General features: G+C 45.0%; 1 protein-coding gene across 4 annotated transcripts in view; it reads right to left on the bottom strand.

Moving 5' to 3' along the window:
• Positions 1-12,456, bottom strand: part of SLC15A2 (solute carrier family 15 member 2) — a 144,937-nt gene that overhangs the window by 110,437 nt on the left and 22,044 nt on the right. For all 4 annotated transcript variants that reach the window (XM_060261865.1, XM_060261866.1, XM_060261864.1 and 1 more), the window contains one exon: positions 4,402-4,489. In XM_060261865.1, coding sequence (XP_060117848.1) covers positions 4,402-4,489 — 88 coding nt within the window. The remainder of the gene's footprint in view (positions 1-4,401; positions 4,490-12,456) is intronic.

Here is a 12,456-nt window from a genome sequence, read left to right as displayed (position 1 = left end):
GGGAAGCAATGGGTGGATGAACAGGGAAGTGATGGGGAGGAGGTGGGGTGGGTGGACGAACAGGGAAGCCATGGGGAGGGTTTGGGCGGAGAGGGAAGCAGACGAACAGGAAAACAATGATGAGAGAAGTGACGGGGAAGGGGTAGGTGGACGAAGAGGGAAGCGATGGGGAGGAGGCAGGGCATATGGATGAACAGGGAAGCAACAAAGAGGGAAGTGATGGGGAGGGGGCGGGTGGATGAAGAGGGAAGCGATGGGGAGGAGGCAAGGCAGGCAAGCTGTGGAGGAGGGGAAGGGGTGGGTGGGTGGAGGAAGAGACAAGCTAGCCATTTGTCTAGGGCATGGGGAGGGCCGATTTCGGCGCCCCCACCCTGCTAGCACCCTAGGCAACTGCCTAGTAAACAGGCCGACCGTGCTTGGAAAAAACCTGCTAGAAGACAGGCCCAAAAAAGGCAATAATAGAACACCACTAGTGGTCATATACAACTCACAACTCAAAACAGTTCAATGTATCAACAACAACTTAAAACCTCCACTGAACAATGACAGCTCTCTTTCACAAGTACTGGTGGGGAAACCTTTTCTTACACACAGACAACCCCCCCAGTCCCAAACTCCTCCTCACCCACAATAATGCAACATGTAATTTGAGGAGATTGGATTTATACCCTACCCTTCACTTGGAGTCTCAGAGTGGCTTACAGTCTTATTATCTTCCTCTCCCCACAACAAACACCCTGCAAAGTAGGTGGGCCTGAGAGAGTTCTCAAATAACTGCTCTTGAGAGAACAGCTCTGTGAGAACTGTGCTGACTCAAGGTCACCCAGCAGCTGCATGTGGAGAACTGGAGAATCAAAGCCAGTTCTCTCAGATCAGAGTCAGTGCATTTAACCACTACACCAAACTGGCTCTCACTGGTAGTTAGTAAACATAGGCACTGGTACCAGAGCTTTCAATAAACCCAAATGCTCTTTGCTGCCACATACACCCAGACAACACAATTACTGGACAACAACATCTACTATGCCATCTCAGACTCAATCACTTTCTCATCTTCTAATATTGTATATGCCATTAAATGCCAACAATGCCTTCAGTTCTCTATGTAGGGCAAACAGGACAAACCATATGTTAAAGGATAAATGGACACAAATCTAACATCAGTAATCACAATACTGAGAAACCTGTAGGAGAATAGTTCAACCTGTAGGAGAACACCCACCCATTCAGTGGGTGACCTCAAAGTAGCTGTTTTATTGCAAAGGAACTTCAGGAACACAATGGAAAGAGAAATTGCTGAATTACAAATTATTACAACACTCGGAACAAACACCCCGACAGAATTTAACAGAGATATTGGTTTCTTATTTATTTATTTATTTATTTATTATTACGTTAAATTTCTATCCCGCCCTCTTCGCAAGTGGACTCAGGGCGGCTCACAACATTCATTTTCACAAGTTAAAAACCAATAAAACATAATTACAATTTTAAATTTTTAAAAAACCATTTCATGGTGCTGTATCGCTACAATGTACAATACAGGCGGATTCTTTTTTTCAGCCGGTGATCTATATGTCAGGTGGCAGCTCTCTCCCGGTTAAATATCAAAGGCCTGTTGAAACAATTTGGTCTTACAGGCCCTGCAGAAAGTAGAAAGATCCCGCAGGGCCCTTATGGCCTCCAGGAGAGCATTCCGCAATTCTGGTGCTGCCACCGAGAAGGCCCTAGCTTGTGTCAAATGCAACCTAGCCTCCTTTGGTCCAGGGATGGACAATAGATTTTTTGTTCCTGAATGCAGTGTTCTCTGAGGAATATGTGGAGAAAGGTGGTCCCGCAGATAGACAGGTCCCTGGCCATAAAGGGCTTTAAAGGTCAATACCAACACCTTGAAATGGACTCGGAACACAATAGGTAGCCAGTGCAGCTCTTTCAGCACTGGCCGAATGTGCTCCCATCGAGGGAGCCTCATTAACAGCCATGCCGCAGAGTTCTGCACTAGCTGTAGTTTCCAAGTCAGCGTCAAGGGTAGCCCCATGTAGAGAGCATTACAGTGATCTATTCTTGAGGTGACCGTAGCATGGATCACCGTTGCTAAGTCGTTGTGCTTCAGGAAAGGGGCCAACTGCCGCACCCGCCGAAGATGAAAAAAGGCGGATCTAATAGTGGCTGCTACTTGGGCCTCCAGTGTAAGGGAGGGCTCAAGGAGCACGCCCAAGCTCTTGACCTTAGGGGCCAGTATTAGTGACACCCAGTCAAGAGCCGGCAGAAGGATCTCCCCCCCGGACCACCCCGGCTCAGGTAGAGAACCTCCGTCTTCATCGGATTCAGCTTCAGCCGACTCAGCCTGAGCCAAGATGCTACAGCTTGAAGAGCCAGGTCTAGATTTTCCGGGGTACAGTCAGACTGGCCACCCATCAATAGATAGAGCTGGGTGTCATCTGCATATTGGTGACAACCCAGTCCATACCTCCCGACAATCTGGGCAAGGGGGCGCATATAGATGTTGAATAACATCGGGGACAGAACCACACCATGGGTGCCTTTGGGATGATTCTCCCCTTATCACCACCCTTTGTCCCCGATCTTGGAGAAAAGAGGTCAACCACTGTAAGGCGGACCCCTGAATTCCCATGTCGGCAAGGTGGCTAGTCAGTAGCTGATGGGCAACCGTATCAAAGGCGGCTGACAGGTCTAATAATAACAGCACTGCTGAGCCGCCCCGATCCAGATGTCGCATGAGGTCATCTATGAGAGCGACCAGAACTGTCTCCATCCCGTGACCTGGTTGAAAGCTGGACTGGAACGGATCCAGTGCGGAAGTGTCCTCCAGGAATCCCTGTAGCTGAGTTGCCACTGCCCGCTCTATAACCTTACCCAAAAAGGGAAGGTTTGATACCAGCCAATAGTTCGCCAATACGGCCGGATCTGCAGATGCTTTTTTCAAGAGGGGACGGACCACAGCCTCTTTAAGAGGTGTGGGAAAGATCCCTTCCACCAGGGATCTGTTGACAATACCTTGTAGTGGTTCACGTAGCAACGCCTGGCTAGCTTTTATAAGCCAGGACGGGCACGAGTCCAACCCACAGGTCATAGGATGTACAGCAAAAAGGATCTTGTTGACTTCCTCCAGGCTGAGTGGATTGAAGGAATCTAGAATTGGACCAGAAGACGTTCTCGGTGCCCCAAGTTCTTTCACTGTATCAATTATGGCGGGAAGATCGCATCAGAGCGACGAGACCTTATCTGCGAAAAAACTCACAAAAGCCTCACAGCCAATTTCCAATTCTCTAATGTTTTGTTTACCATGCGGTAAAGTTGTTAATGACCGAATTATACTAAACAATTGCACTGGGCGCGAGGTCGCAGATGCAATCTGGGACGCAAAGTAAGTCTTCTTTGTGGCCCGGACTGCCATCTCATAGGTCTGCATAAATGACCTATAAGATGTTCTCGTAGCTTCGTCACAAGTACGTCGCCATTTTCTCTCTAGTCGTCTTAATCGCCGTTTCATTGATCGCAGCCATATGTCATTACATGTGCTAAGCTTATCCTCACCAAGAAGGGCTATACATCCTCTGTATTTTAATATATTTCTTTTTGGAATGGTTTATTGAAATAGTGATTGCAATGCAATGCAATATATTGAAATAGATTTCTCTGCCATAACAGCTCTGAAAAACAATATATTGCAGGGGTGGCTAAGGGTAGCTCTTCAGATGTTTTTTTGCCTATAACTCTCATCAGCCCCAGCCATTGGCCATGCTGGCTGGGGCTGATGGGAGTTGTAGGCAAAAAAACATCTGGAGAGCTACCCTTGGCCACCCCTGATATATCGGTATAGTAGTTAGAACACTATTGGTATGGTGATATTAATGTAATGCAATAAAAACTGAAATGTATCTCTGACATAACACTGCACCCCACCCCAACAAAGTGGGGGGATTCTGTTTGTTACCTCTATGCTTGAGAGGAGAGGAATGGAGTATAGCAACAAAGTCTAAGTTAACCTTCCACAATTACAAAGGATACTTTTACACATTTATCTTCTATTTTGACATATTTATTGCTTCACTGTTGTTCCCCCTTAAATTCAAACAACTGTTGACCATATAAACATAACTTGCTATTCCTGTTTTCTCTCCACATATCTTAAAACATCATCATGTTACATGCTAATTTGCTGTTCCGCCTCTGTCTATAGGTCTGAATTGTTACCTTCCATTTTGATGTATCTGAGGAAGTGTGCATGCACACGAAAACTCATACTTTGAATCAAACTTTGTTGGCCTTAAAGGTGCCACTGGACTCTAACTTTGTTTTAAAGTCAAAAAAGTTGCATAGGAAGATTAATTTCCCTCAGAAAAAACGGTGAAAAATGATCAAAGATACATCACACACCTTTCATGCCATAGTAGGAGAAGCGCTCACAAAATTCGTTCACCACAATGAAGGCAATGCTGAGAGGGTAGTTTGTACCACAGATTTTCTATAGGGGAAAAAAAAACAGAGACAGTGTCCTGTGAAAACTTGGTCTGGCATTATAGGTACAGCTGACGTAATTATGTGCATACTGTAGAATCCCAAAGCCAAATACACCTAGATTTCAAATTCAGAACAAGACAGTTGGCCCTGAAGAAAAGACCCAAGGGAAATACAAAGTTTAACATGAATAATGATGCCCCTGAGATTGCCAATGAACGCAGTCCATTGAAGGTGAATAAGCCTGAATACATGTTTTCCCTTTATATATTTTCTGGAGAGGGATTCTCACAGATGTATCTGTGGAAGCCTTGAAAGTTATGCAGAAGTTTTCATACTGAAAATCCAAGTAAGTGTACAGTATATCACATGATGGAAGGCAGGTGAGAATCTTCATCACAAACATTTGAAAAAGAAGCTTTGTGTGTGCATTAGAAGAGTGCTGAATCAGGGTGAACGATCTATGTTATTTTCCAGAAAGTTTCTTTTTACTTCACCACGCTTCTTCTAATCCATAGAAATGTCAACATGTACGTAGTATATCTTTAGCCTACTCTTCCATATGTTGTTTTGACATCCACAAACTTCTCCATGTAGTGGCTGTTGTCTCTGCTGCGAAACTTGCACATAGTTACATAACTAATTGATTTTTACAATGGAGCCAGTAGTGGTTCTGTAAAGTACTGGGGTCGGCGCAGTAAGAGACCAGAGTCGGAGAGTGATTTCCGCAAGCTTTACTTCAGGAACACACACACAGACTGAGACCTGTTCAAACTTCCCGCTCCTTTATACAATTCTTGCCCCCTTCTGATTGGTCCTTAACTATCTACATGGATTGGCTATTTACAGGGCCCTAAGGGCCTATCAGGGTACAGTATGAGCCTGGATGTTGATTGGCTACTTATGTTTCAATCCTTCCCCTGATTGGGCACGCTTAGGCCTTCTCTGGAACCCTGGTGTGGAGTTCAAGCTCTGGCTTGTTCGGCTTCCCTCCAAAAGTAACAGTTCCCTCCAAAAGTAACAGTTCTCCCATTTGAGCCTAGGACACAACAGGTTCCATGGGAGAGTTTGCAGGCCCAGGGCCTATGAGGGAGAGACCATGCAGAGGAGAGAGAATACAACGCTTTTGTGGAAGGAAACTGGCTACAGCTTCATTGTTCACAAGTCAAAAGAGCCTTGGTGCAGCATGGGGATGGATCCCAACATCAGGTGACCCACCTGCTGCCCAATGAGACCAAACTCCCCCAGCCTGCCTGCTGGGGAATGAAACCACAGAGTAGCAAGAATTGTGGTTGCCACATGAGGGCTGTTTGTGGGCTCACCACCAGGTGGCAAAGGGAGCTCCCTTTGCCACCTGGTGGTGAGCCCACAAAAAGTCCTCAAGCTGGGCATGCCACATAATGGTTTGATCCTCCAGGACCCCTCAAGGGAGTCCCCAAATGGGGAGGTGGGCATGCAGGCCTGTCTCCCTGCAAAAATAGGGCTACCAGTCCCCAGGTGGGACTAGCGAACAAGCACAAAGCACCGTGAGGAACGGCTTCTTAAGCAGCTATAGTATTTAAAGGTGCATCCTCTGATGATAATCCAAAATGTTATAAACGTCTCAATTTATTTGCTGCATAAATTTTTATCCATAAATCTTTATCAACAAGACAGGAAGAGTGGAAAAATAGTCCCAGTATTCAAATTTGCTAAGGTTAACTGCTTGTGGAAACACTGCATTAAACAGCACCAGCAAAAAGCAGCAAAGCGACAGGCCAAACTGGTCCACTCTCTTGTTTCTCTCCAAGCTTTATCGAAGCCCAGCTTTTTCATTCAAAATCCATTTCAAAAATGACATACAATGCTTCACTCCATTTTTCAACGACTAACGTGCTATTCATTAGTTGCTGAAAAACGGCACATGAATAGCACATCAGTCGTTGAAAAACGGAGAGGGAGGCATTGTAAGTCATTTTTGAAATGGATTTTGAATGAAAAAGCTGGGACTTGGAAACCCTACCCAAAAAAGATCCACCCAGTGCCCAAACTGCCCAAACTGTTACAAGATACAACCTTTAAAACTGCAAACAGACCAAAAACCTGAAAAGAAGGGAGGGAGGATGGGCGAGCCAAGGGTGAGGGGGCGAAACACTCTGAGTGCTCCTGCCTACACTGTTTAAATCTGCTGCCAAGCTCTGACATAGCACCCTGTGTCAGAACCCACCTCAAGCACCCATGCTTAGCAGGTTGGCTCACCTGTTGACTTGAGTGCCCAGCCATTAGGACAGCCAGCAGCAACCACTTCCCAAGTGCCGGGCCATGAGGCCAGAAGCAACCCTTGCCTCTTTGCTCCCAGCTCAGACAGCAGTTGTGGCCTACAGTCAGTCGTGGCTGGTGTCTGTGGATGTGATAACAGCACGTGCATATGGGAGACTAAAGCCACTTCTCCCTGCATGCTGTGGTCACAAACAGAAAACAGCCAGTGTGTGACTGGGAGGTCCAAAACTCGCATCACATGTGTGATACAAATGACTTGCGCTGTTTCTTGGCAAACATGAGGACTTGGCAATGTGTATCTAGAGTTTGACACTCTAAAATGGAAAAGGAAAACACAAAAAAACAACAAAATGGTAATTTCAGAGCTAAGACTTAAGGTTTCAGACATGAAACCCTGATACATCAGTACGTGACTGAAAAACAAACATTAGTATTTCTTTCGGAGCCAATCCCCTTGTTCTCAATTTTGTGAAGCTTCACTGTATAACAAGGAAACAATGCTCACTGGCAATTGTCCCAGAGTGCTGTTGCATCATTGTGGTGTTATCCCAGGATATAAAGGGTCAGAATAGAGTATAAAGGAACATAAGCTCATCTGGCAGTGAAAAGGAAACCTATTGCTCCTATCATGGGTGTTACAGCCAGGGATGGATTAACAAATAGGCCAAGCAGCCACCAGCTTATGGGCCCCCAGACCTTTAGGGGCCCCGGGCTGGCTTCCTCCCCCCCCCCCCCCCCCCCGGTTTTCCCTCTGCTTGCAGTCCTCCCAGCCTGCACACTCAGCCAGCAACAGAGAAAGGTGGAAGAATGCTCCATCCTTGCAAGTTTCTTGCAGGACTCCTCTTGTAAACCAATTATTTAATTGAATAAACTCGAAAGAAATAATGAGGCACATTTACAAAACATATACCCAGAGCTGGCAAGACAGCTCAGGCAACCAGGAAATGTTCGCAGACACTTAGCAACATTTAAAGTTGCAGACACTGCAACTGTGTATGTAAAACTTCACCACAATGCCAATATCCATGAATGAAAGGTTCTCTTGAGAACCATTAACAGCCCATAAGTCCACTCTGAATAATGAATTTGGTTCCTTATAAATCAAAGCCTTTCAGGGTGGAAATTTCTCTGTAGTGGACCAGGATGTCAAATATGCCAAAAAGCTAAGATGTGTGCCCAGATAACTGCATGCTTCAAAAACTGTACCAGTGCTGTTGGCTTTAACTGTTGGAATCTCAGTATCCTGTCAATTGCTAACAAAATTTTCAAAATGTGCAGTTTCTGATAAAGTTTTTGAAATGCGCAGTTATCTGGACATGTGCTTCATTATTTCTTTGGAATTTATTTGATTAAATAGTTTGTTTCTATGTATAAAACATCTTGATGGTTTTTCCTCTGCAGTTCGTTTATTTATAATTGGTTTCTATCTTACGCCGAGAGTTCCCATTTATTTTTTTGTTTGCATTTTGTAAAGCAAAACTAGACAAGGAAAATCTATACAGTACTGAGCATCCCATGTAGTTCACCCCTCACAAAGCATGTGCAATTAAAAACAGAGCTTCATATTTGATGTGATCCAGGAAGCTCATGCATTAGTATCATCACAGAATTCACAGATGGTTGATTCATTTCTCATGACTGAGACTGGAATTTAAAAAAAAGTATGAGTATTATTTCTAATCAAGTGTGTTCAGGCTTCAGCTGATAGCAAGACTAGACATTCTGTTTCCAACACAGCTTGAAAGACAGGTTCTTCTTGCAAAGCAGGGGGGCCACAATTTCCATGGGAGTAGTGGCGGGCAGGAGGACACCACTTAACCATTCTCTTGCCAAACATTTTCCACTCACTTGTCCTGTTTTTTCCCTTATTACATATTGCTGGGTGACAAAATAAAGTCTAGATCTCCCATTTTAAATAACCGAGATGGACTTTTAATAATCTGGAATGCTCTACTATAATATTTTATCATATTCATTTTTAAATCTAAAACAGCTACTTCTCTATGGCCCAGTAGTTCTTGAATTCCTCCCTATTCATGATTTAAGATCAAGATCACACCTTCCGACTGCTATCAGTGGGTGTGCCAGTCCCACAGAGTATCTACGCAAGAGTGTGAGGTTATAACAGAACGTTATGTATGAAAAATCTAGTGCAAGCAAGTCCAAATAGCATGACTGATTTCTACATTGTGTAAAGGAACTTGATGTTTTTCAGCTCTCTTTACACTCAATAGGTTGGAGTCAATAATTACAGCCATGAATGAATGACCAACAAGGCAAGCATGCACAATGGATGATTGGAAAGTATGATCTTGCTTGCCATAGTACACACAGGGAGAAGATTCAGGCAGAAAGCATCATCCGATTCAGCCCAAATAAGACATGTATGGAAAGGAAAAATATATATATTTTAAAAACTACTGCTATAATTTATTCATGTTTTGCTTATTGAAATGTTTGTATCCCACGTTTCCTCATGGCTCAAGGCAGTTTACAATTAAGACGTTGCCATTTCAAACTAAAGAATAAAAACTGAGGTCTTACTCCACAGACTTTTTCAAGAGGTCACATGGGTGTTGGCCCGAAGAGAAACAATACAGAAATCGACAAGTCATTCCTGGGATGTCAGCCAATTAATCTCCTTAGATACCAATGAATCTTCTTCAGATGCCAAAACTGTATAGTGTGAAAAAGTTTGTCTCAAAAATGTTTAAAATTATAGGCCAAGTTTTAAACTGAATGTCTTTTTCAAGATGGTAATGTTTTAATGCAATGAGCACGCATGTACAACATTTGTTGTACAGACCAGCTTTGCTCAAGGAATTGTTGCTGGAGGTTTGTGAGATTTTCCCCAGCAGCTTTGAAGACATATTTAATAATGGTCAGAGGCCCTTCTTCTCAAAGTTCTTCTGCTTTCAGAGGCTAGACAGACAACAGTTTGCGAACTTGAGCCCAGCACAATTGTTTAGGACAACTCGGTCTTTAACTACCCTACTTTTGGTACACCAAATGCTAGAGAATTGGACATTGGCTGTGAGGCTTTTGCAAACTTTTTTGCAGATCAAGTCTTGTCACTCCTCTGCAACCTCCCGGCCACCATGGAAACAGTAAATGAACTTGAGGCCCCGTGCACGTCTTCTAGTCAGGTTTTGGATTATTTCACTCCACTCAGCCTGGAGGAAGTTGACAGAGTACTCTGCACTGCACGCCCAACTACCTGTAGGTTGGACCCGTGCCCTTCCTGGTTAATAAAAGCTGGCCGGGAGGAGCTACTGGTTCCCCTGCAGGAAATTGTCAACAGGTTCCTTCTTCAAGGAACCTTCCCCCAGCCTCTTCAGGAGGCTGTGGTTCGCTCCCTTTTTAAAAAGTCATCTCTGGACCCAGCTGAATTGACAAATTATTGGCCGGTGTCTAACTTGCCATTTCTAGGCAAGATTACTGAAAGGGCAGTGTCAGTGCAGCTTCAGAGTTATCTGGATGACGCTTCCGTACTTAACCCACATCAATCCGGCTTTCGTCCAGGTCATGGGACAGAGACGGTTCTGGTTGCCCTCACAGATGACCTCCAGAGGCACCTGGATAGAGGCGGCTTGGCGGTGTTGATGCTCTTAGACCCGTTGGTGGAGTTCGACACGGTCGATCATCTGCTATTGCCCTGTTGCCTCGCCGATGCTGGGATCCAGGAGTTGGCCTTGAAGTGGCTTTCCTCCTTTCTCCAGGGTCGGGGACAGAGGGTGGCAGTTGGGGATGAACTATCCCGACAACACCCACTTATGTGTGGTGTGCCCCAGGGAGGGTTCTTTCCCCAATGTTATTTAACATCTACATGCGCCCTCTTGCCCAGAGACATGGGCTGGGTTGTCACCAGTATGCAGATGACACCCAGTTCTATCTGTTGATGGGTGGCCAGTCTGACTCCACCCTGGATGATCTGTCCAAAGCATTACAAGCTTTGGTGGAGTGGCTCAAGCTGAGCAGACTGAAATTAAATCCGATGAAGACGGAGGTCCTGTATCTAAGCCGTCATGGTCCGGGACTGGAGGTCCGTTTAATGAGCCTTGATGGAGTGCAACTTATGCTGGCGCTCAAGGTTAAAAGCTTAGGGGTGCTCTTGGATCCCTCTCTAACAATGGACGCCCAAGTAGCTGCCTCTGCCAATTCAGCTTTCTACCATCTGCAGATAGCAAGGCAGTTGGTCCCCTTTCTCGAACGCAATGACTTGGCAACTGTGATCCATGCTACGGTCACCTCGAGGCTGGATTACTGTAGTGCCCTCTACATGGGGCTGCCCTTGTCCCTAATCCGTCGACTCCAGCTAGTGGAGAATGCTGCCTCCAGGCTGTTAATAGGAGTTCCTTTACAGGAACACATTCAGCCTGTGCTGAAAGCACTGCACTGGCTACCAATAGTGAACCGGATTCACTTCAAGGTGCTGGTTTTAACCTTCAAAGCCCTATATGGCCAGGGTCCTGAATACCTTAGGGACTGCCTTTCCCCACATATGCCCTAGCGAGCACTTCGGTCCGGGTCTCAAAACCTGTTGACAGTTCCCAGCGTCAGAGAAGCCAGGCTCAAGTCAACTAAAGCCAGGGCCTTTTTCGTCGCTGCACCTAGCTGGTGGAATGAGCTGCTGGAAGAGATCAGGGCCCTGTGAGAGCTCCTACAGTTCCACGGGGCCTATAAAACGGCACTCTTCCACCATGCTTTCCCATAACAGTAACATCTAGAGCAACGGATTAGGCCCATAAATCTAAACATCACTCTAGGTTTATCTTACCACACTGTGGCCACCCTGGGTCCTCTCTGGAACATCTATTACCGACCAACTAGTTCCCTGCCATTACTGAAATTTAGGGCGTTTTCACACTGACCTTAATCGGCAGTGACGTCCCTCTTCACCAATTTCGCACCAATTGCTGCGCAGCACCCGGAAGAGCCGCAAGGTCCCGCGGCTTTTGCGTGGCAAATGGTTTTCGCCGAAAACCAACTTTACATTTGCGACGCAAAAGCCGCGGGACTTTGCGGCTCTTCCAGGTGCTCCGCAGCAATTGGTGCGAAATCCGCGCAGATCCTGCGTGGTGAAGAGGGACGTCGCTGCCGATTAAGGTCAGTGCGAAAACGCCCATAAATTGTTTGTATGAACTATTGCACTAGCATCTACTGATACTGATGTTTTAATAATTGTTTTATATCTTATGTTTTATTTTGTTTGGTCATTGTTTGACCCTAACCTGTGAGCCGCCCTGAGCCTGCCTTCGGCAGGGAGAGCAGGATATTAAATAAATAAATAAATAAACTGCCCAGTCATCTCTGTAGTCATCCACCAAATGCAAAAATGCCTCTCTGGGGACACCAACCTGATCTCTATTTTTATCAATTTTAGGCTCCAGGTTAAAACATTTATCAAAGATTAATCTTTTTGCTACTTCTAATGATGCTTTATACTTTGGTAACCTTTTGTTTTCATGGCTAGTTTATTGTTATTTAAAGCTGTTTTAAGTCTGTTTTAATCATTATTTTCGTTGGACTTGTGTTTGTTTTTGTGGACATTTGAGGATGTTTTTGCAAGCTGAAGGGAAATTCTTTGGCATTGAAATGCTGAGAGAGGGAAATGTAGAACAATTTAAAGTAAATAAATATTTTGCAGCTGGGGAAAATAAGGGTCTCGTTGTGACTTATGCAGTTATTTCTTTATCCATCCCATCTTGTAGAAAA

This window comes from Heteronotia binoei, chromosome 21 (assembly GCF_032191835.1).
Source record: "Heteronotia binoei isolate CCM8104 ecotype False Entrance Well chromosome 21, APGP_CSIRO_Hbin_v1, whole genome shotgun sequence".
In the NCBI taxonomy this organism is placed as follows: Eukaryota; Metazoa; Chordata; class Lepidosauria; order Squamata; family Gekkonidae; genus Heteronotia; species Heteronotia binoei.
This window is presented reverse-complemented; position numbering and strand designations above follow the sequence as displayed.